Raw genomic sequence first — 25,276 nt, 5'->3', positions numbered from 1 at the left:
CTCTACCACTGGGCCACCGCTCTTCTTATGAACAATGGGTTCGAGTTTAATTATAAACCTTAGAGTGGACAACTTTAAATCAAAACGTATATAGCGAGTGCCTTCCACTCGCGTGTTTTACAAGGATTTCCCGATGCCATAGTACCCCAGGTAATGTAAAGATTGGGACTGGGTACAACAGAGTTGATGCATGCACAAATTCGACGGTGTTTGAGATAAATAAAATGCACGGGACTAAAACGGGTCTATCTAACTGAGAAAATATCAGCGATTGAAAAAGTCTCTAGAAGCCGGGCAAATCGGGCGAATGGGGGGGGGGGGGCATATTCAAACGGGGGCGTAACAATGTGACCAACAAAACCATTTATTATTATATGTAATAAATATTTGATAGTCTAAGGAAATTGAACTCTAAATAAGACACGGGACGGAGTATTCTTTATGTTTTAATTCAATATTTGTTTAATGTTTGAGTTTCTACATTTCACATTATGACTGCTCTTTAAATCAATATAAAAAGAATTCAGACAATAATTGACATACACATTCAAATTTATTTTAAGCAGCAATTTTTTATTTATTTTTATTTGTTTAAATAATTAAAATCATTAAACTTAAAATTTAAACGTCAAGTGTTTGTGCATCGTAAAAGAATTTTGTTTTTCTCCAAAGGCGATCAGAGAATACTGACCGAAACGTCAATTGAAACCAACGGTTATTTTCAGAACCACCCCATATTTAGAGATGATAGTCATTGCATGGTGTTACCGCAAACCTGTCCATATCGTATTTCCACCATGCAAAGTTTTAAATCCAGGGTACAACATCAAAGCATTGCCATAGATAGGCTGTACAATTGTATGCAGTGAATAATTAGATTGGAACAATTTTACGACCTCACCACCAATTTCTGGCCGTTTTGTTTTAATCTCCGAATAATCAACGGGAAAACAGCAACCTACAGGCCTACTAACTATAACAGAGAATTATATTGAGCAATAACACACCATACCCATTGTGTTGTGCACAGTTAACCAGCATACCAGCTAACGTAGTGTAGACCTATAGCTAATAGAAACAAACAAATCACAAACATTGCTTTTACCATGGGTTTGAACGACTTTATTTTGAATCAGAATAAACGTGTACACATTAGTCTTGCCTGAACAGTTCCCTGAAGATTAAAACTACATCAAAAAGGCTCTAAATATCGTCCACGGAGACAGCCAGAGTCAACTGCATGGTTGGAGATCATTTTAAATACATGTGTACGCGGTAAATTACTGGGTACGAAGCATGGGTTATAAGACCAACTATAGGGTACCCGACTATTCGTGTTCTTGTCGCAATGTCGCTTACTTGTTGATATAGCAGTGCCTCCAAAAAGAGAGGTTAAAATAAATATTTGAGACCCATCCTATTGTTCCAGCAACCTGTAACTTGGAGACTGTCTTTTACACATGACGAACTTCCTTTGGTTAAATTTTGAGGCAATTCGGAGACAAAATGTTTCCGAGGCTGAAAAAACGTCAAGCTTACCCCCCTTGTAGTTTTTTCAAAAATCGGCCGAAATTTGTGTCTTCCAAATCGCCTGAAATTTCATACCTAGGTGTATTAGAGGGCAAGGAGCAGAAAAATCTTGGTTTTAGTCGTCTACGATGGCTACTTTTTGAGATAATGCCTTATTTCGGATAGTACGACGGTTTAAAATCAAGGTTTAAATGAGTGTTTGAGACCCATTCTATTGTTCCGGCAACCTGTAACTTGGAGACTGTCTTTTACACATGACGAACTTCCTTTGGTTAAATTTTGAGGCAATTCGGAGAGAAAACATTTCCGAGGGTGAAAAAACGTCAAGCTTACTACCCCCTTGTCGTTTTTTCAAAAATCGGCCGAAACTTGTGTCTTCCAAATCGCCTGAAATTTCATACCTATGTGTAATAGAGGGCGAGGAGCAGGAAAATCTTGGTTTTAGTCGTCGACGATGGCTACTTTTTGAGATAATGCCTTATTTCGGATAGTACGACGGTTTAAAATCAAGGTTAAAATGAATATTTGAGACACATCCTATTGTTCCAGCATTCTGTAACTTGGAGACTGTCTTTTACACATGACGAACTTCCTTTGGTTAAATTTTGAGGCAATTCGGAGAGAAAATGTTTCCGAGGCTGAAAAAACGTCAAGCTTACCCCCTTGTCGTTTTTTCAAAAATCGGCCAAAATTTGTGTCTTCCAAATCGCCTGAAATTTCATACCTAGGTGTATTAGAGGGCGAGGAGCAGAAAAATCTTGGTTTTAGTCGTCTACGATGGCTACTTTTTGAGATAATGCCTCATTTCGGATAGTACGACGGTTTAAAATCAAGGTTAAAATGAATATTTGAGACCCATCCTATTGTTCCAGCGCTCTGTAACTTGGAGACTGTCTTTTACACATGACGAACTTCCTTTGGTTAAATTTTGAGGCAATTCGGAGAGAAAATGTTTCCGAGGCTGAAAAAACGTCAAGCTTACCCCCTTGTCGTTTTTTCAAAATTCGGCCGAAATTTGTGTCTTCCAAATCGCCTGAAATTTCATACCTAGGTGTATTAGAGGGCGAGGAGCAGGAAAATCTTGGTTTTAGTCGTCTACGATGGCTACTTTTTGAGATAATGCCTCATTTCGGATAGTACGACGGTTTAAAATCAAGGTTAAAATGAATATTTGAGACCCATCCTATTGTTCCAGCATTCTGTAACTTGGAGACTGTCTTTTACACTTGACGAACTTCCTTTGGTTAAATTTCGAGGCAATTCGGAGAGAAAATGTTCCCGAGGCTGAAAAAACGTCAAGCTTACCCCCTTGTCGTTTTTTCAAAAATCGGCCGAAATTTGTGTCTTCCACATCGCCTGAAATTTCATACCTAGGTGTATTAGAGGGCGAGGAGCAGGAAAATCTTAGTTTTAGTCGTCTACGATAGCTACTTTTTGAGATAATGCCTCATTTCGGATAGTACGACGGTTTAAAATCAAGGTTAAAATGAGTGTTTGAGACCCATTCTATTGTTCCAGCAACCTGTAACTTGTAGACTGTCTTTTACACATGACGAACTTCCTTTGGTTAAATTTTGAGGCAATTCGGAGAGAAAACATTTCCGAGGGTGAAAAAACGTCAAGCTTACCCCCTTGTCGTTTTTTTCAAAAATCGGCCGAAATTTGTGTCTTCCAAATCGCCTGAAATTTCATACCTAGGTGTAATAGAGGGCGAGGAGCAGGACAATCTTGGTTTTAGTCGTCTACGATGGCTACTTTTTGAGATAATGCCTCATTTCGGATAGTACGACGGTTTAAAATCAAGGTTAAAATGAATATTTGAGACCCATCCTATTGTTCCAGCAACCTGTAACTTGGAGACTGTCTTTTACACATGACGAACTTCCTTTGGTTAAATTTTGAGGCAATTCGGAGAGAAAATGTTCCCGAGGCTGAAAAAACGTCAAGCTTACCCCCTTGTCGTTTTTTCAAAAATCGGCCAAAATTTGTGTCTTCCAAATCGCCTGAAATTTCATACCTAGGTGTATTAGAGGGCGAGGAGCAGAAAAATCTTGGTTTTAGTCGTCTACGATGGCTACTTTTTGAGATAATGCCTCATTTCGGATAGTACGACGGTTTAAAATCAAGGTTAAAATGAATATTTGAGACCCATCCTATTGTTCCAGCGCTCTGTAACTTGGAGACTGTCTTTTACACATGACGAACTTCCTTTGGTTAAATTTTGAGGCAATTCGGAGAGAAAATGTTTCCGAGGCTGAAAAAACGTCAAGCTTACCCCCTTGTCGTTTTTTCAAAATTCGGCCGAAATTTGTGTCTTCCAAATCGCCTGAAATTTCATACCTAGGTGTATTAGAGGGCGAGGAGCAGGAAAATCTTGGTTTTAGTCGTCTACGATGGCTACTTTTTGAGATAATGCCTCATTTCGGATAGTACGACGGTTTAAAATCAAGGTTAAAATGAATATTTGAGACCCATCCTATTGTTCCAGCAACCTGTAACTTGGGGACTGTCTTTTACACATGACGAACTTCCTTTGGTTAAATTTTGAGGCAATTCGGAGAGAAAACATTTCCGAGGGTGAAAAAACGTCAAGCTTACCCCCCCTTGTCGTTTTTTCAAAAATCGACCGAAATTTGTGTCTTCCAAATCGCCTGAAATTTCATACCTAGGTGTAATAGGGGCGAGGAGCAGGAAAATCTTGGTTTTAGTCGTCTACGATGGCTACTTTTTGAGATAATGCCTCATTTTGGATAGTACGACGGTTTAAAATCAAGGTTAAAATGAATATTTGAGACTCATCCTATTGTTCCAGCAACCTGTAACTTGGAGTCTGTCTTTTACACATGACGAACTTCCTTTGGTTAAATTTTGAGGCAATTCGGAGAGAAAATGTTTCCGAGGCTGAAAAAACGTCAAGCTTACTACCCTTATCGTTTTTTCCAAAATCGGCCGAAATTTGTGTCTTCCAAATCGCCTGAAATTTCATACCTAGGTGTAATAGAGGGCGAGGAGCAGGAAAATCTTGGTTTTAGTCGTCTACGATGGCTACTTTTTGAGATAATGCCTTATTTCGGATAGTACGACGGTTTAAAATCCAGATTAAAATGAATATGTGAGACCCATCCTATTGTTCCAGCAACCTGTAACTTGGAGACTGTCTTTTACTCTACCACCTGGCCAAATAATCCAACCTAGTTTGGGTATGACCTACCCCAAATTCATTCCCGCGACAAGCAGTAAAATCAAGTCTATATAATGTACGGTAACAGGATTCGAACCGGGTGTACCAGCTCTCGGTAGAACACGCATTGGAACTATCCAGTGCACCTAGGTGCCTGTTGGTGTGACTGGGGGGGGGGGGGAGATTTTCATACTACTTATAATAATTCACTGCGTCCACTCAAGCAAAAAAGAAAAGAAACATACACCCAGTAGAGTTGAACCAGGGTCTCGTGGCTCCCAGTCCCATACGTAGTTAGTGTAGCTACGGCGCCACCTATCATGCTATGAGATTTAGTACAATTAATTAAATGAACCCAATTAACCACACCATTAAAGACGTATTTTTTGTTTTATTTATTTGACCTCGGAAGTTTTTTCTTCTGGACAATTATGTGTATTCAAATTATCTTTCTTTTTATAAACTGAAAAAAAAAGACGTCCAGCTGCATTCTCATCAAAAATTTGCCTAAAATTGAAGAAAGGCAAGGGGTAAGTCCAGCATTTTCATCACTGAAATCATTTTAAAAAACGGCTAAAATGCTTGACTTCTGATGATGAAAAATGTTTGTTCCTTAAATTTTACACTTAGGTCTTTTTTGATGAAAATGCTGGAATCACGACCTCTTTTGTTTTGTTTTTAATGTGATTTTGTTTAATTTCGGTCCCGTAATGGATAAAAATCCTGGACTTACTACCCCTTGTGATGTTTACCAATATTGAGGGTGCACAGTTTTGAAGTTTGATTTTACGTTTAAGGCTTTGCACAATAATAATGAAAGAGAAAACATGAAACACAGATTCAACCTTATTCCATTGCAATATAATTTCGTACAGTTGCTATTAAAACTACGAGGCATTTAAATAACTACACGCAATATTTTGCAAATAATTATTGGATGCATTAATAATAATAATAATTGTATTGTATTGTATCAAATTTTGTTCCTTAAACGGAACAAACCTCATTCCCTACGGGAAGGGTTACAACAATAACAAAACTTAAACTTATTATACAACACAGAAGAAGAGCTCTCGAGAGGTCAGCAAGAACAAATTTTAAATTATGTTTGGGTTTCGAAACACAATTAATAATGGTTTTCTTTTGAGAACTCACAAGGAAAATTATTTTTTCTTGTCAGATAAGATACTAAAACCTGTGTAACTTTGACCCATGGTATCATACAATATCTTTCCGAATACAGTAAACATTTGGCAAAACAAATGAAATGAATTTGAATTTCAACATCCTCCAAGCAGTGAATACATACGATCCTTAAATTCTACACCTGTATATCTCCCAACCTCAACTTGTAATTTATGTGCTTAGCACCTAAACATTGCTAAGCAGTGACGATATTGAGGATTGTGTACAAATAACTTAGGTATGGCTACATGTCGAAGTTCTTTTTAAACGTCCTATATGTATATATTTGGTTTGCGGTAACACCATGTGTGTATCTACTTGCCAGGTAGAGTTTGTTCTTGGAGAACTGTCTTGCTTTATTCTACTACCGCAGAGTAGATGTTCGGGTATTCGGGAGACTTCTAAGTTCTGAAAAGAACTGTCCTGCTTATTAACTATTACCTGGGCGGATGGTGAAGAAATAGGCTGGGACTACTACTTTAGCTTAGGCCTATTTGATCGCAATTAACTATACTACCGCGGAGTAAGTTCTTGGGTTGGTCTCAACGTTTCGACTAGCTTGCTCTAGTCATTGTCAGGAGACTGAACAAACTCTACCTGGCAAGTAGATACACACATGGTGTTACCGCAAACCAAATATACATGTACATTGATACCTCACCATGCAATGCCTCAAATCCTATGACCTTTATGTACTAAGTTTATTTCTTTTGGTAATCTCTAAAAGCAGTTGCAAATAAATACATTACATAATTCTTTGGGTACTTTTTGTAACACTAAACACAATGTTTACAGATTTGCATTAAACTTACACCGTTTGAAGATACTGATAGTAGAAAGTTTACCTTTAAAAGTTACTTGCTGAGGTGAAATGAGTAAAACAATGTCCTGAACATACGTTTTTACATGCTAAAAATTTTTTCGAAGAGGCAAAAATTATTTCCATGACATTGTTTTACTCATTTCTCAAAAAGTACAGCTTCACAGCAAGTCATTTTTTCAGGGAAGCTTTCTACCATCATTATCTTCAATTTGAGTAAGTTTAATGTAAATCTGTAGACATTAGGTTTTTTGTCCTACAAAAGTACCCAGACCCTTTAAATGCATCAACATAATAATAATACTTGGTTCTTATATAGCGCTTTGTATCACACCCTTAAGGGTCGAAACAAAGCGCTCAGTATTTTCCCTGCAAGGTATGTGGGGCCAGGTTTTTGAAGTATGGTATTGTTATCTTATAGCACCATGTAAATTGTTTTACAAGGTGCTGTGGTGCAATATGCTTCCGATTAAACCAGGAACACCGCGGCGTACCCCTACTCTTCTGATATACGCACTTAGTTCTTTACTGTTCATTACACAACACCATGATCACACTCCGGTTTCGAGCATCGATTAGAGGATCAGCGCAGAAGATAAGTACACATGGCATAGGTCATTTAATAGACATTCAAGTCTGTTTAATCACAATTTTTCAGATTTTTCAGGGTGAAAAAATACGTAATTAGACTAAAATAGAAATAAACCCATGCCCAATTGAAATCACCATAATAATTGCATCAATTTCAAAGTAAGACACCTTGCAAAATGATTATATACAGTTATTTAAAAATTGTTTTAGTAAATGTTAAAGGCACTGGACACTATTGAGAATCAGTGGTCACCTCACAAAGAGTTGGGACTGAGTCCTAACTTGGACTAGTCCTAGGAGATATTAAAATCCTAAGGCTAGTCCTAGTTAGGACGAGTAACTCGAGTTAAGAAGACTAGTCTTAAAGGCAGTAGACACTATTAATCAAAAATAATTTTAGAATAAACACTTACTTGGAATAAGTTATAGGAAGACGTTGATAGCATAAGAACATTCGTGAGAAACAGCTCCCTCTAAATTGATGTAGTTTTTCGAGAAAGAAGTAATTTTCCTCAAATTTGATTTTGAGACCCTCAATTTAGAATTTGAGGTCTCGAAATCAAGCATAAGAAAGCACAACAACTTCGTGTGACAAAGGGTGTTTTTTTCTTTCATTATTATCTGCATAACTTCGATGACCGATTGAGCTAAAATTTCACAGGTTTGTTATTTCATGCATATGAATGAGAGTACAGCAAGTGAGAAAACTGGTCTTTGACAACTTACCAAAAGTGTCCACTGTCTTTAACTCTTTGTGAAATCCACCCCTGGTCTTTGACAATATTACCAAACAGTGCCCAGTGCCTTTAAAGGGTCTGGGTACTTTTTACACAATGTCCACAGATTTCGAGAAATGAGTAAAACAATGTCACACAAGTTATTTTAGTCTCAGTATAAGCATGTTAAAACGTATTAGCATGTAAAACCATAACAACCATACATGTAACTGGTTAATACGTTTTTACTTGCAATCACTGAAAGTGAGACGAAAGTGATTTTGGTGACTTGTTTTAGTACTCATTTCTCAAAAACTACAGCACCTCAGCAAGTAATATTGTAAGGGAAGCTTTCTATTATCATTATCTTCAAACTGAGTAAGTTTAATGTAAATCTGTGGACATTATGTTTTGTGTAACAAAAAGTACCCAAATCTTAAAATTTTTAAAATACAAAAATTACACAAGTACAGTTACTTCCTCCAAAAGTTCTGATCCTGCGCCATTTTTGTCTTGAAGTTCTGAAATCATTTATCTAGGACCGTCATGGGGATCCAGCTGATGTTTGGCTGGGGTGTCATCTGCGACTGGTTTATTCAGAACGACGAGGCGTAGTTGTAGAAGTTCTCCAACATCTTCATGGAGAACTCTGAGAAGCTGGTCAAAGTCGACGTCTAAATAAATGGAGAGAAAACAAAAAGTAAGTAAAAGGCACTGTCTATGTTTGCAATCATCGCTAACACACTTGCGATGAGATCGCTAACCTCAAATCCATCGCAATTGCGATGTTGTTAAAAGGGAAATAAAGTTTTTGTACGAGGCTTAAAGTAGTGACCTTTTACATCCCACAACAAAATCGTCGGTCGTCGCTCGAAATGAAATGGCATTGTGCAGTTTATATGTAAATCGTTGTCATGTTGGTGCACACGTACGAACTATTGTGGACGATGTTTAGGCACTCATTTACAAAGGGTTAAAGCATTTATAGGCCTATGGCCTCTATTATAATTAATTTAGATTTTAATAAACAGTTTTCGTAAATCTGTTGTAACGGTGGGATTGATGAAAATTCTGACATATCTGTCTAATAATACCATGGAGGAAGAAATAATACTAAGCTTCACACTGTCAATTTGCCAATACATTACACATTATTTTTTTCTAAAAATTATGGTTAAAATAATCGAACCCATATAGTATCTCGATATTAAGGGGCTCTTTTACTGCAGTTGCGTCGCTGATAGTTGTCATCGGCAATCTGAGTCTACCAGGTAAAAGACCGCAAGACTAAAAAAATGAAGCGCCACTCATTTTACTGTAAATCACGGGCAATTTATACGTCAAAACGTACACTGCTATAACTATAAGCACATAATGGCGCAATGTATCATAAGTTTGCGATGAACTTTTACTTTGCGACCACTAACATGTCATCGCAAGATTGTCATCGCTAAATAAAACTTTGCGACGAGTATATTCATCGTTAAGTTTTAGTGAAATCGTCGGCTAAAAATCAATCGCTAAGTTGCGATGGATTTTAGATTTAGCGATCGATTTCGGCGTTTGCGATGACCAAAACGCGTTAGTGAAATCGACCCCAGGACCCCTTTGGTAATAGGCCGATCCATTTAGCTCCGCCCCATCATTGCGTATTGACCCAATCACATCCCATTGTGCAACACAAAGTCTGACAAATAAAGTCTGACATGCGTATGCTTGGCGTGGGCGGACGAGTTGTGCAGAATGGCATAGGAGAGCCTCACGTGTTCTTGCTCACATGTGCGCCGTGGGCGGAGCCTAATGGATCGGTCTATTGTCAGAGACCAGTTTTCAAGCACTTGCCATGCCCATGTATCCCAACATGTATGCATAAAATGTAACAAACCTGTGGAAGTTTGCCTTAATCGATTATCAAACTTCCAGAAAATAGTTGAAGAAAAAATTCTTTTTAGAAGTCTGTGAAAGGCTTCACGCCTGAAGTCTTTCGCAGATGCAAATATTTCAGTGAGAAATCACTTCTTTCTCAAAAACTTTGTTACTTCAGAGGGAGCCGTTTCTCACGATGTTTTACAGCTCTCATCGAGTCGCATTGTGTTTCTAATCGTGATGTCCGATTGTGTTTCGTAAGTAAATTATGTCGTCGTAAATAGTGGTGAGCAACACCATTGGTTCACCAAGCAGGAAGCCACGACTATTGTTGTAGTTGTCGTGGAGGTACGATTAACCGAGTAGTTAAAAAACGATAGTCGCTACTCGACTAAGCAATCAATAGTTGCGACTTTGACACTTGTCGCAATAGTCGCCCAGGCTTAATTGCATCACGATTAATTGAAGACGTAATAATAATAAAGACAAGTTCTTATTCAGCGCATTTTTCAATAACCATCTCAATGCGCTTTAGATTAGTGCCCTGGTCATTGGGCAAATTACATCCCTGTAATCTTTCTCAGCCCCCCTGGGGTGTATACAGCCCTGAACTGCCTTGGCACACCAGTGGCTTTTTCATACACAATATCAACCTCTACCCTCGCAGGTATCCATTTATACCCCTGAGTGGAAAGAAGCAACTATAGTCAAGTGTCTTGCTCAAGGACACAAGTGTCATGACTGGGATTCGAACCCACACTCCACTGACTTTTCCACCTGAACTTAGATTCAATCCCTTAATCACTCGGTCATGACACCCAACAAATCCGATGCAGCCCTTTCATTTTTCAAATGTTACTAAGCTTCCAAATGTTTCCGCCCCAGAAAAAGCCCTAATATTTAGGACTCTGTTTCTGTGAACAGCTCAAAGGAAGAGTCCTATAGAGGGCTAGGCGCAACCTGAACTCCTGAGATACTGGGCCCAATTTCATAGAGCTGCTTGAAGACACTGGACACTATTGGTAATTGTCAAAGACCAGTCTTCTCACTTGCTGTATCTCAACATTTGCATAAAATATCCCCCCTGTGAAAATTTGAGCTCATTCGGTCATCTAAGTTGCGAGATAATTATGAAAGAAAAAAACACCCTTGTCACACGAAGTTGTGTGCTTTCAGATGCTTTATTTCGAGACCTCAAAATTCTTAATCTGAGGTCTCGAAATCAAATTCGTGGCAAATTACTTCTTTCCTGAATACCACCTTAATTCAGAGGGAGCCATTTCTCACTAAGTTTGTTACCATCAACCGCTCTCCATTACTTGTTACCAAGTAAGGTTTTATGCTAATAACTATTTTGAGTAATTACCAAAAGTGTCCACTGCCTTTAAGCACAAAATAAGCTAAGCAAATCAAAATTATGCTAACCGAGATAAAGTTACCAGCCAGTGAGAATTTTTTTAACAGTATTTTCTACTTGAGCAGCTCTATGCAATTGGGACCTTGTTAACCGGAATAAAGGGTTTTTTTTCCTTTCATAATTATCTCGCAACTTAGATGACCGAATGAGCTCAAATTTTCACAGGGTTGTTATTTTAGGCAAATGGTGAGATACAGCAAGTGAGAAGACTGGTCTTTAACAATTACCAATACCCAGCCGACTGTGCACAACAACAAAATAAAAACGTACCTGGGTAGTTTCTGCTGGTATCTGATGCTGGATAACGTGAAGGGGTTCCACAGAGATTCCAATCTGTGACATCGTCTTCATCGGCTGCTGTACAGGCATAGACTGCATGAATGAGTTGTTTGTAGAACTTCCTTTGAAAGACACATTCAAACAAAATCATAAAAAGACAATCAATGAATAAACCCGCAGAGGCAGCAAGGGCCCATCGCGCCGATTTCATGTGTCCACGTCCTACAGCCTCACGCCACATGTGGGCGATTTCGCTCGGCCGGCCAAGTTGTTGGGCCTAGGATGACCGAGGGCGGCCTCTGTCTAGGTCTCTTCCAGCCAGGAGCTGGTGCTAGGCCTCCCCTGGAGTTGATGGCGATGCTTTAGAGCTTTTTTTAGCTGGGATGTTGTCAGCTAGGCGAGCGACTGACGCGAAGAAGGCAGAGTGGCGGTGTTGAATTAGTTGGTTGATGGGGGGGGGGGGGGGGGGGGCGGACACGTTCTTTGGGTGACCTCATTGTTGTTGACGAAGTGGAACCACTGGATGCCAAAAATTGATCAGTTGACACTGGAACACCTTAGTAATATTTTCAGAGACCAGTCTTCTCACTTGGTGTATCTCAAATATGCACAAAGAACAAACCTGTGAAAATTTGAACTCAATTGGTCTTCGAAGTTGTGAGAGAATAATGGAAGAGAAAACCCTGTTCGTACGAAGTTGTGTGCTTTCAGTTCAGATACTTGATTTCCAGACCTCAGCTGAGGTCTCGAAATCAAATCAAATATTTTAGTGAGAAATTACTACTTTCTCAAAAACTACGTTACTTCAGATTCAGAGGGAGTCGTTTCTCACAATGTTTTTTACTATCAACAGCTCTCCATTGCTCATTACCAAGTCAGTTTTTATGTTAACAATTATTTTGAGTAATCACCAATAGTGTCCAATGCTTCTAACCAAGATGATTTCTTGCTTTGCTTTAGGGAATATCTCAATAGTCTTGCTCTGGGCAAGAAGGATTGTTCCTGTAGGTATTTGGGCAATTCCAAGCAAACATGGACATGACACACAAAAATCAAGTTTATGTCACAACTTTCTTTCCACTTAGAAGTTATAGCTAACATATGAAACAAATTTTTAGTTGTTGACAAGGAATGAACCCAATTATTGCCAAATCAGAACTGGCTTGGGCACCATGTAGGCGTGGCTACATTGCCTGGAAAACTGTAATGCGACTGACCGTAATGCGACTGACCATGGTTTTGCCATGTATACCTAAAAGTTCAAGTTGCTGACCATTTATAAGTATCCTGTTGGATACTCATGTATAAGAGTTGTGTGTTACATATAGTAACACTTTCACAATCTTTTTGATAGAGGAGATTTTTGAATTGTGACAAGTGTTTTTTTTTACCATGTCCTTTTTGTGTAATGCGACTGACCGGTCTTTACAACGTTATAACATCCAGAGCACAAAGCCCACAACATTTCTAATAATTATCAATTCAAAGCCTTGGGTGTCAAGTACAAATCAGTCTATAAACTTAGAGGAAAGAATATCTCACACAGAACTTCTAGCACCACGATCGAGAAATGACACTGAAAAGTGTTATGCGACTGACCGCGGAATTGCCCATTTGCACGTACATGGACATGTAATCATAATATTTTGCGGGTGGAGATGTGACAGTTATGCCAATAAAACGGGATATAAACACCGGCCTGATGAAACATATTGACTACATTTTTTTGTCAACCATACCTTTCTTCAAGCCGACTACTTTAAAAATGGCACTTGGCTTTTCGTTGGTGATGAAACCGAGAAACATCCAGACCATTTCGCCCTCCGGTGACGGCCAACTGAAGTAGATGGCCCCGCCCATTCCCTCTGGAACTGCTGCGGTCCCGGTCAGGAAGACAACGATGTGGTTGATGGTAGCCGCATTGAAAATGTTGAAGAGGACATGAGTGTCGTCTATCTGTTGCATGTCCGTCTGGACCTAGAAAGTAAAATGGGTGAAACTAGTTAAGAGATGGTTGCGAGAACTAGATGTTAAATTTGCATTTGGGATAAAGAATTTCATATACTTTTGATTTTACCATTACACCGACGAGTAACTTTCACGAGTTCTCAGGCATACTCGATTACTTGGGTGGGATTAGAACACAGGACCTTTGCAAATCTGTAGCAGTGTCTTACAAACTAGACCACCTAGAGTGCCTGGTAGCTAGAGGCAGTTTGAACCCTTTATTTAGGATGGTAAGAAGACACTGCTCGTTAACTGCAAGGGTCGATGGTTCGAATCCCACCCAAGTAATATGCCCGTGATTTTTTTTTCACAGAACTCGGGAAAGTACCGAGTACTAACATATCGGTGTAAAGGGTAAAACCACAATTGATCTGATTGCGATTTTAGTGTTGGGGATGGGGAACAGAGGGATCTCCCTCACTCCGAGGTCTCTGTAGAAAGACAACGATGTGGTTGATGCTAGCCGCATTGTCATTGTTAGAGGATGACGTGCGAATCGTAAACCTTTGAATGTCCGTCTGGACCTGAGAATAGAATGGGTGAGAATAGTTAAGAGATGATTGCGAGTGTAAAGCCTGATTCATACTTCTTCCTGCGAAAGCGAATGTGAATGCGTTGTAATTTTGCACCCCAAATTCGCAAGGAATAGTTCACATCAGTTTGCTAAGTGCTAAACAGCCATGTGAAATCGTCACCATTTGTTCTATCGCATAATTGCATTCGCATTTGCAGGAAGTATGAACCTGACTTTACACTCGCAATCCTACTGCTACTTGCCGTCAACTCGTTTGGTGTCGTCCACTCCGTCAACACAACCAAATATCATTTTGATAAGTTATTCCAATGGCCAACAACTCAGACAAGAGAGCACTGTACTTTATATAGCCCAGGTTGGACTCCTCCGTTGCGTGCAACGCGACGGAGTCCAAAGGTCCCGTACCATTGCGAAAGATTTTCAAAAATCTGTTAAAAATATTTCTACCCAAGTTGGGAGTCTGAACTTTTACTCACATGTTCCTTGTAGTTGGAACTCCAAGCCCGCGTTATTTAAAATTGTTGACTTGTCTCCTTTGGTGTTAATATTTTGTGAAAAGAAAATTGAAATTTACGTTTTCCATTCCCACGTCGTCCACTAACTTCCGTGTAAACACTTTCTTGCACTGATCACTGGCGGCGCCATCAACTTGCGTCAACCACTCACTAAGCAGATGGATAATAGTCAGCGAGCAATTTACACAAAGCGCAGAACATAGTATACCGAGCATAGACGTCTTGTGCCAAGACTCCATGTGCTGGAAGCATATCTTTTTCCCAGGACAGATGAGGCCGTTAAGTTGGCGCATGCTAAGTGGCCTCATCGGTCCTAGGAAAAAAATATACGCGCGCAGGAAAGCGCCCTCTGTTGTCCGTCTATATGACAAGAAGAAGCCGTGTAAAAAAGCAAGATGGCGGCAGACGGCTTTGCTGCTTATAAATAATTTTTAAGAAAAAAACTCACTTTGTAACCGAAATTCAACCTGAAACTTTAAAAAAATTCTATTTGAGGTGTAGTGCTTTCCAGTTTTATGCCTCCTTGATTTTAAATGTGTATTGGAGGAGTTGAAGGCGATTTGATGGCACCTACTCAGTTGACGGCGAATAGCGGCAAGACAACGCACTGCACTCTAAAGCCATGCGCACTTGAGCTCACACTATCAAGTGGTATATGATGATCAACATCGCCAGTGCAGAACTTCGACATATTTTCGGAAATAATTTCTTCCATGGATATATTTGTTAGCTGTAAACTCGTTGAAAATATAGTGAGGGACACTATAAATATATGAACGGGTAAAAAATTAAGAAAATTGTAGTCAAATTTGTGTTCGCATTGTAAAGAACCTTTATACCCAGGACGTCAGTGCAGTGGCACTCTAATCATATTTGATTTTTTTTAATTTTTTTTTTATCAGGTTTATTTTTTAATTTCTTAATTTCTACAGGGGTGTTTTAGTTTTTTCTTTAATAAGTTTCAAAGATCCATTCTTTTGTATTTAATCTGTTCTTTGTTATTTTGTTAGTATTTTCTTTGTAATAGTTACTGAGCACTTTTGTGGATTTGTGCGCTCTATAAGACCTCGTTATTATTTTTATTATTATTATCGCGCCCAACAGAAACTCTGCTCATTTTTCTTGTTAACTTTACCTCTTTTCACCAATCAAGTGTTTTCTTAATATTTTTTATTTTCAAATTTTCATCCACAGATTTCACGTTTTTCTTTTTCACTTCTCCAGAGAAACGGCACCCTCTGAAGTGCCATAGTTTCCGAGAAAGAAGTAATTTTCCACGAATTTGATTTCGAGACCTCAGATTTAGAACTTGAGGTCTCAAAATCAACCATCTAAACGCACACACCTTCGTGTGACAAGGTTTTTTCTTTTTTTTCATTCATATCTCGCAAGTTCAATGACCAATTGAGCTCAAATTTTCACAGGTTCGTTATTGTATGCATATGTTGAGATACACCAACTGTGAAGGCTAGTCTTTGACTATAACCAATAATGTCCACTGCCTTAAGGGAGAATGCTGACTGGCTCATTAATGTCTCAATAACAAACATTACACAACGTACCCATGGCTCGGTACACCGTACCGATGTTCCCGTAGGCTATGCCCAGTCCGCGATGGTTTCCCGTTTGACTGTGGACTTCCAAGCATTCCACAAGGAGCAAGATGGCCGCCTCATTGCCCTTCAGAGCTGATGATGAAGAGAAGAACAGACACAAATCAAAAATGATTTTGATTTTCAAATAATTATTGACTTCTTTAAAGTAATTATCCCTGGGGGTGCTATCTGATAGTGGCTTCCTTTATATAGCACAATAGGAAAAATATAGCACAACAACGTCCCATATCCAAAGAGGTCCAAGGCCGAGGTCTTGTTGGATGTGAGATGCAGACGCACTATATTTTTCCGTTATTTTTCCCTATATAGGACTCTTCCTCTGTACACAGATACAGAGTCCTAACTATTGAGGCCTGTTACTGGGGCGGAACATTTTCAAAGCTTCATAACTCAAATCTTACCTGCAACAAGCCACTAACTTCATTAGATTCACATTCCATGGCGGCATACATTTTTCTGCGGTGGGTTTTGGTCCTCATATATTCCTCACAAATCCGTCATTTTCGTGAAATAATGCAGCTCCCAACGTTAAAAAAATCCTGTTTTCATCGTTTTCTCACAGTATTGTCTGTTGCCGTGCGTCTGCGTATACATTCGCATGCAAGACGCATGATGCAAGACCAGAGCTGCCAACCTTAAATTGAGAAAATCAGTATTCTGAAGCCTAAAAATCAGTATTCTGCCAATGAAATAAGTATTTTTCTGCGCGACACAACTCGACTACCCTTTGGTACTTTAGCTACCTTTACGCATGCTATTCTTATCGTATAATCACAGCTAATGGCCTCACAATTCAAACCTACAAGATTTACTGCCTGTTGTAGACTGCAGCTGCCTTTTTGCAGTTTTGAAGGAGATTGTCGGGTGCTATAGAACTGTCTGGAAACATCACTTTCACAAGGTCAGTCAAGTGATCAGCAGCAGCAAAAGGCAGATTATGCTCTATTAAAAATTGTGTCATTAGAGTCTCTGCTCTGATGACTGAAAAGTCGGAAAAGTTTCCGTATGGCGCCACCACTTTTTCATTCGAAATAAAATAATATAGTATCTAATTTACCTGATTGATATATCCCTTTTTGTAAAAATGAGTGAAAAAGTGGTGGCGCCATACGGAAAGTTATCTGAAAAGTCTTTCGGCTGCAAGAACTCGGCGATGTTACCAGTACTTTTTGACGATCTAACGGCAGACTGGTGTTTCTTCGATTTCACGTGGATTTGAATGTCATTCGCACCTCCGTGGCTAATGGAAAAGTCAGATGAACAAAGTGTACACCTCGTGCTGTACTCGTCCCGTCTGGAGGATGAAATGCATGACCACTTCTTAGAATATTCCTTTTTGAACATTTGCTTTCTGGCACTCTTCGACGTTGATGATAATGAAGCCATTTTAGTGCTCAATCAATCGTGGTATTTTCTACAGAAACCGCTAGTGTGCATGTGGTCGACGTGCACAGAGCATGTAGCATGATACTAGTCTAGTTCCCAGACCCGAAAATCTCCGACTAGACTATCGAAGATTCGTCAGTATAATGGAGATCAATGATCTGTTGTCAGAGAACCAGACTAGGCATGCTACCAGCTGGCGTGGTGCAGTTTGCTCGGCTCCATCTCTGTTGCACAGATTGTAAAGTGAGAAATGCCACATGTGCGTCGCTGGTTCCCTGCATGTTGATCGGATTCCGTACAATAAAAATCTGGATCCAGGGAAAAAATGGAATCACGCACATGGGAACTCAGAGAAGGCGGGAAATAATATTGTTGGCAGGCTGTCGTTTTTTAGGTGGTTACGTGATGTTGCTTTTATTTGGTGGGTGTGTTTTTTCTTCCAAAATTGGGGATTTTGTAATTTCAAAGTGTGCATTCAATGTTATAATTTTCTTTGACTTTTTCAATACGTCCTTAGAATTAATTATTTATTTATTTATTTATATTTGCGTAAAGCTGCTCTCCTGACTATTTAATTAAAAATTGGGAAACAGTATTGTATTAATTCCGGAGTTCTTGTAATTGTTTCGGCCTTTAAAAAAATTATATCTGGGTAAGCTGTTGAAATACAACAATAAATGTAATGCCCTTCCTGGCGATAATTCTCCGAGGTCTCATTTTAACGAAAGTGTCATCGAATAAAATTTGCAACAAATGCCCATGAGAAAAACACAATAACTGTGCGTAAATATTAATTTTATGATTTAAATTATTGTAGCCGTAATCGATTTAAAGCTAGCAATACATAAGTATACGAGTGTCGATTGTAACCCCGTATCCAATTGCATGTGCACGCACCGCACGTCATACGGTCAAAGCATGGCCAGCGTGTAGCGCCCGGTTTTTACAGGGGGCCATTAGCGCGCGTCGCGCAAAGTAATTCAGGGTTTACACTCAGCGCGCGCAGCATTAAAATTTATGGAGGGCATCTGAAAAAAAATGCACAGCATAGCAGGCCAGTGTATAGGTTCTCCGTAAATTTTAAAGAAAACAAAGTATGATCGGATTTCCCCAAAAACGTATTTTGAAACGCATATTCGTACATCCGTATTCCTGTTTGATTTCCGTATGAAATACGGAAAATCCGTACTAGTTGGCAGCTCTGCAAGACGCATGAATTCTTGGTCACCATACTCTTGACTGCACAGCATTAACACACAAACGCAATGCAAGATTTGCGCATCTTGCGTAAACACGGCAGACTGTGAGAGTACGAACAAAAAAGGGAATTCCGTAACGTTGGGAGCTGCATTATTTCATGAAAATGACGGATTTTTGAAGAATATATGACGATCAAAACCCACCGCAGAAAAATATATGCTGCCATGGAGTGTGAATCTGTTGAAATTAGTGCTTTCTTGCAGGTAAGATTTGAGTTATGAAGCTTTGAAAATTTTCCGCCCCAGAAATGTACCCTGATATCCAGGATGTCGCTGTAGTATTACGAAAGTGTAAGGCCGCCAGGGCTAATTTTTCCGTATTCCATGAGCGTGTGTGTGATAACTTATAATACTTAAAATTCAAACCTGTGTATATCTTGCCGAGGCAGTTTAAGGCACGCAACTTCATCGCCAAGTACCCGATCTTGTCGGACAGCTCCAGGTGTATGGCGTGGTAGACCAAGGCCATGTCGTAGTCCGGTGGGCTCATAGAGTAATGAGTGAAGCCAATGTTGAAGCAGGAAACCACTAAAGCTGCCTGGTCACCTAGGGAAGGAGAACAGGTATAATGTAAGAGGGCCGTTCACAGTTATCAACATTTCCAATCCTGTCCAAGAGCTCCAGGTGTATGGCGTGGTAGACCAAGGCCATGTCGTAGTCCGGTGGGCTCGTGGAGTAATGAGTGAAGCCAATGTTGAAGCAGGATACAACTAGAGCTGCCTGGTCACCTAGGGAAGAAGAACAAGTATGATGTAACAGGATCGTTCACAGTTATCAACATTTCCAATCCTGTCAGTGTCAGAAAGCTCTAGCTGTCCTGCATGGTAGACCAAGGCTGATGTGTAGATCAGTGGGCTCATGGAGTAATGAGTGAAGTCGATGTTGAAGCAGGAAACCACTAAAGCTGCCTGGTCACCTAGGGAACGAGAGCAGCTATAATGTAAGAGGGTCGTACACAGTTGTCAACATTTCTGATCCTGTCAGTGTCAGAAAGCTCTAGCTGTACTGCGTGGTAGACCAAGGCTGAGTTGTAGTCCGGTGGGCTCATGGATTAAAGAGTGAAGCCGATATTGAAGCAGGAAACCACTAAAGCTGCCTGGTCACCTAGGGAAGGAGAGTAGGTATAATGTAAGAGAGTCGTTCACAGTTATCAACATTTCCGATCCTGTCAGTGTCAGAAAGCTCTAGCTGCACTGCGTGGTAGACCAAGGCCGAGTTGTAGTCCGGTGGGCTCATAGAGTTATGAGTGAAGCCAATGTTGAAGCAGGAAACCACTAGAGCTGCCTGGTCACCTAGGGAAGAAGACCAGGTATAATGTAAGAGGGTCGTTCACGTTATCAACATATCCGATCCTGTCCGAGAGCTCCAAGTGTATGGCGTGGCAGACCAAGGCCATGTCGTAGTCCAGTGGGCTCATGGAGTAATGAGTGAAGCCAATGTTGAAGCAGGAAACCACTAAAGCTGCCTGTCACCTAGGGAAGGAGAGCAGGTATGAACGAGAGAGCCCAATTTCATAGCGCTGCTTAACTGTAAGCAAATTTGCGCGCTTACTGTAGCAGAAAAATTTGCTTAAGCCTTAGCGTATTTCACAGGTTAGCAGAAAAATTGGACGGCCATTGCGTGTTTACCATGGATTTGCATTGTGACGTCATTTATTTTCGTGCGGTAAGCACCGGAAGGTTAGCATGCCTTTTCATGTGCTTACGGTTAGCAGCGCTACGAAATAGAAATTGCACAGTAAGCACAAAATCGACTGTTAAGCAGCGCTATGAAACTTGCCTCTTTGTTTTGCAAACACAAACTGTTTTTTCTGATGGGTAAAGGCATCAGTGAACCGCCCCTCCGACCGAAAAGTGGTTCCCAAGTCCCCATGGCGATCTGCCACGGCAACAGGATCTTCAAGTCGCTCGGCGATAGCGATGGCTTCTCTTAAGTACTCTTTAGCTGTTCCGAAGTCTGCTGAAGCCCTGGAATGCAATGCAACAATCATAAATTTAGGCTGGTTTTATCCCATTGGTTGAAAAATGTCATATGACGTTTACCAGGGCCAAATTTTAGAGAGCTGCTTAAGAAAAAAATTGTTGCTTTTAGCATGGAGCAATACTCCATGCTTTTAGCAATTCCAAACAAGATACCAGGTACAGATAGCACACATGACAAAATATCTTGGCTGGTAAACTTATTCTGGTAAGCAATATTGTTTGGTGTTAGGTACTTTTGGGTTTTGAAAGCAGCTCTATAAAATTGGGCATCTGAATTAAAATTTTGAAGCATAAAAAAAGACAACCAGATAGATCTGTGGCTTCGACAAACTTACCTACAAGCATTTCCAAATGACTGTAACATTAGCCCCCTATTCTTGTCGCTCATATTCCGTTTCAACAGCGGCTGGAAAACCTTGGCAATAGCCTCCTTCAGATGTCCACTCCCAAGAATCCAATCCCCGTGATGGATGGTTGCCGTGGGGATCTTGTCCACGTCGCCCATCTCGACGGCCAACACCTCAGCCTCGTCAAGATACGTCTTGGCATCCTGCAAGTTGCCGAGGAAACGGTGAGCATTCCCCAAGTCCAACGCTGCCTGAAAGTGCATCTCCCTCAATGATGAATCAGAGGGCCCAGCATGGATCCATGGGGAACCCTCCTTTGGTGTTGGCAGGTTGCTAGCACCCAATGGTGTAGACTTTGCTGCTTTATATTCTTGTTGAGCAGCCTACAGGCCTTTGCTAAGTGGCCCAATGGACATGTAAACTTGGTACTTCAAGTGAAAGCTGGACAAACAAAAGGCAGGCGACATCCGTATTCAGATTCATGAGGTCTTGAAACATTCTAAACCTCCTAAATCCAATCTATCGAAACGAGAATTCCAGGCTATAAATGACCTACGCCGGGATCCCTCAATACACATCCTGAAGGCTGACAAGGGTAATGCCACTGTTGTAATGGACCGCACTGAATATGATCAAAAGGTTCAAAGTATCCTTGACACAGATACCTATGTCCGCCTAAAGAAGAACCCGATCCCATCAGTTGAAAGGAAGCTCGCTGCCATGCTCCTCTCCCTAAACTGTAGCACTGCCATACCCACTCCATTGTACAGACATCTCAGGCCTTCGGCCTCGAAGTGCCCGAGATTCTTTGGTCAGTCAAAGATTCACAAACCAGATAAACCGCTCCGCCCTATTGTCTCCTCTCGAGGTTCCCCTACCTAAAACCTCACCCAACACTTGACTAAACTTTTACACCCACTTGTGGGCAAAACACCTCACCATGTACCCAATTCAGCAGGGTTTATCGATATTATCAAGGGAACTGAATTACAGTCATCCGATATATTAGTGAGTTTTGATGTCAAATCTCTTTTCACTAACGTACCCATCAATGAAGCTTGCCAAATAACCAAAGCGGTACTAGAACAAGATGAAACTCTAACCGATCGAACCAGCCTAACGCCAGACCAGATTCATGATCTATTAATGACATGCGTGAAGTCCACATACTTCCAATGGAGAGATGGATATTACAGACAGGCTTTAAGAACTCCCATGGGGTCTCCTATTTCCCCAGTCTTAGCGAACATTTTCATGGAAGATTTTGAACAGAAAGCCCTGGGTACCGCTCGACTCAAACCCAAACTTTGGCTCCGATATGTGGATGACACGTTCATCATTTGGTCACATTGATTGGAAAACCTTGATGACTTCCTTAGTCACATTAACCGCCAACACCCTAACATTCAGTTCACCATGGAAACTGAGACATCCGATTCATTACCTTTCCTTGATGTACTCATTTCAAAGAAGACTGATGGTTCTCTAGCACACTCCGTGTACAGAAAACCCACCCATACAGACCGCTACCTCAACGCTCGATCATTCCATCCTCCTTCTGTGAAAGCCTCAGTGAACCGGACCCTACTTCAAAGGGCACACATTATTTGTGATAAGAAACATTTACCTAATGAACTGGAGCACCTTAACACAGTGCTAAAAGAGAATGGGTATAAACCAAACAAAAGAGAGTCCCTTTCAAAACACAACTCTCAGTCTGCACAATCCAAAGATATGCCCATTGCGGTCCTTCCGTACATTGGTCATACCTCACACAAAATTCAACGGATCCTCCGTGAGGCCGAAATCAAGGTCTACTACCGAACTCACAACAAGTTGGATACTAAGCTACACACTCACAAAGACAAGCATGACTCTAGCAGTCAGGCAGGGGTCTATCGCATTCCTTGTACTTGTGGTAAAGTGTACATTGGCAAGACCGGTAGAGACCTAACTACCTGGCTAAAAGAACATAAAGCACATGGCCGCAGAGGAGAATATGACAAATCTGCCATTGTCAAACACTCCACCGATTTAGACCATGTCATAGATTGGGATCAGGCTCGTATCATAGCACCTGAGAGACATTGGTATACAAGGCGCATAAGGGAAGCTATCAAAAAATACAGACACGACACTGTGCCACAAGATATCGGCTATTTCATCAGCAGCATTTGGCATACTATCCTACCACCCTCCTCCTCTAACAACCCCCAACCTACTGACACGCCTCACTACACCCGAGAGGTTTCTCACACAATGGCCAACCCTAACAATAGCCCTGAGCCCGCCAACCACACAACCAATCAGAGCATTGATTGACCTGCAGTGGATCCACTGAACCCCTATAAATAAGCCCACTCTTCTCTTACCTCTTCAGTCTCCTGACGATGACTAGAGCAAGCTAGTCGATAGTTGAGACCCATTTCAGAACTGACTCCGCGGCAGTACAGTTAATTACAATCCTATAAGCTAAAGTAGTAGTTAGTCTAATTTCTATACCATCCGCCCTGGTAATAGTTAAAAAGCAGGACAGTTCTTTTCAGAACTGAGAAGTCTCCCGAACCTCCGATTATCTACTCCACGGCAGTAGAGTAAAGCAAGACAGTTCCCTAAGAACAACTCTACCTGGCAAGTAGATACACACATCGTGTTACCGCAAACCAAATATACATTGATACCTCACCATGCAATGCCTTAAATCCTATATACTGTACTTCACTTTCTGTCAAAAAGAGAAGATAAACGCAAAAGGGGGGTACAGAACTGGGATCAACTAAGTGCGGAAAACTGCACTTACTGCTAATGCAACTATTGATAAAACATTGTCTTTGTGTTTAAGAAAGAGGTAATTTCTCAGTCAAATAAAAAGGCTTCATATGCATCTGAAAGCACACACTGAATGTATATTATTCAAAAAGGGTGTTCTTTCTTTCATTATTATCATGACACTTCGATGACCAATTGAGCCAAAATTTTTGCAGGTTTACTTTATGCATTTGTTGGGATACACCAAGTGAGAACACTGGTTTTCGACAATTACCAAACACCTCCAGTGCCTTTAAACTTACCTGCTCAGTAGATATTTCTGGGAAGCTAAGCGTATCTTCAAGTAACGTGGCCGCAGCAGGCAGATTGGTCAGCAGTAGAACTTGGGCCTCGGAAATCCTCTCATCTGTGATAGATGACAGACATTTTACATGGTTGGTAGTAAAGCATCTTGCTCAAGGACACAAATGTCTTGAACAGGATTCGAACCCACACTCCGATGACTTAAGGCCGAGTCACACTGCAGCGATAACGAAAACGCTAACTATCACGACGCAAAGAGAACGCATTGTATTGGTTGAATTGCTCCACGCAGAATATGCACACTCTCATTCAACCAATGGAATGCGTTCTCTTTGTGTCGTTATCGTTATCGTTCTCGTTATCGCTGCAGTGGGACCGGGCCTTTAACCACCAAGTTCTATAGCACATATTACACTGACCAAATCAATGCGATTTACATTATTGCCCTTGTCATCGAGTCAATAACATTCCTATAAACTTTCTCAGCTCCCTGGGGATTTCAACCCCGAGCTGCCATGGCGCTCTAAAGGCTTTTTCACTCACAATATCAACCCCTACCCTCGCAGGTACCCATTTATACCCCTGGGTGAAGAGAACGAATTATAGTAAAGCATATACTCCAGCACATACCCCCCTCAAGCTGAGCGTCAACGCTCGAGTGGGAATCCGTCCCGGCCCAGCCTGGAAGAGACCCAGAGGGCGACCACGCAACACCTGGTTGCGCCAGCTAGAAGTGGACCATGGCTCACCGGCACAGCAGCTGTGGCAGTCTAAAACAAATCGATACGTCCCTCTTGATGGACCACAAATTCACATTCATTAAACTTTACTCCGTTTGAAGATTGGTAGTAGAAAGCGAACAAAAAGTACCTAGACCCTTTAAAGTTTATTTAATTTTAACCAACAACAAGCAACATTACCTCACCTATGGACTCGATTACACTCCAAAATGACATCTGTAATGCCTCCTGA

The 25,276-nt window shown here is 40.7% G+C and overlaps 2 protein-coding genes and 1 pseudogene across 9 annotated transcripts; 2 read left to right on the top strand and 1 right to left on the bottom strand.

The window, feature by feature from the left end:
- Positions 1-8,419: 8,419 nt before the first annotated feature.
- Positions 8,420-25,112, bottom strand: LOC117300036 (protein Hikeshi-like). 8 transcript variants are annotated; one of them, XM_033783693.1, is made up of 6 exons: positions 24,935-25,112; positions 24,304-24,407; positions 20,683-20,870; positions 13,325-13,562; positions 11,577-11,707; positions 8,420-8,697 (listed from the first exon to the last, which is right to left on the bottom strand). In XM_033783693.1, the coding sequence occupies exons 3-6, from the start codon at positions 20,773-20,775 to the stop codon at positions 8,620-8,622; spliced, it is 540 nt and encodes a 179-aa protein (XP_033639584.1). In that variant the 5' UTR covers positions 20,776-20,870; positions 24,304-24,407; positions 24,935-25,112; the 3' UTR covers positions 8,420-8,619. The 8 variants fall into 8 exon arrangements, 5 of the variants coding, with proteins under 5 accessions (XP_033639584.1, XP_033639585.1, XP_033639586.1 ...); XR_004520135.1 differs by lacking the exons at positions 24,304-24,407; positions 24,935-25,112 and adding an exon at positions 21,221-21,606 and having other exon boundaries at positions 11,577-11,678; XR_004520134.1 differs by lacking the exons at positions 24,304-24,407; positions 24,935-25,112 and adding an exon at positions 21,221-21,596.
- LOC117300035 lies at positions 21,832-22,595 on the top strand (annotated as a pseudogene).
- Positions 22,629-23,577, top strand: LOC117300034. Its single transcript, XM_033783690.1, has one exon. It carries the CDS (start codon positions 22,649-22,651, stop codon positions 23,552-23,554), a length of 906 nt encoding a protein of 301 aa, XP_033639581.1. The 5' UTR covers positions 22,629-22,648; the 3' UTR covers positions 23,555-23,577.
- Positions 25,113-25,276: the final 164 nt, after the last annotated feature.

The sequence above is a fragment of the Asterias rubens genome, chromosome 15 (genome assembly GCF_902459465.1).
Source record: "Asterias rubens chromosome 15, eAstRub1.3, whole genome shotgun sequence".
Classification (NCBI taxonomy): Eukaryota; Metazoa; Echinodermata; class Asteroidea; order Forcipulatida; family Asteriidae; genus Asterias; species Asterias rubens.
Note: the sequence above shows the minus strand (reverse complement) of the source record. Positions and strands in the feature narration are given on the sequence as shown.

What these genes read in the sequence shown, in the direction of transcription:
- LOC117300036 (XM_033783691.1), bottom strand. Translation starts at nt 21,495, where the DNA reads ATGCACTTTCAGGCAGCGTTGGACTTGGGGAATGCTCACCGTTTCCTC. An exon ending in TCATTTGGAAATGCTTGTAG is followed by an intron (nt 20,871 to 21,220) that starts GTAAGTTTGTCG and finishes ATTGCATTCCAG; the next exon opens with GGCTTCAGCAGACTTCGGAA. An exon ending in TGTGTTTGCAAAACAAAGAG is followed by an intron (nt 13,563 to 20,682) that starts GCAAGTTTCATA and finishes TTTACTTTCTAG; the next exon opens with GTCCAGACGGACATGCAACA.
- LOC117300034 (XM_033783690.1), top strand. Translation starts at nt 22,649, where the DNA reads ATGGAAACTGAGACATCCGATTCATTACCTTTCCTTGATGTACTCATT.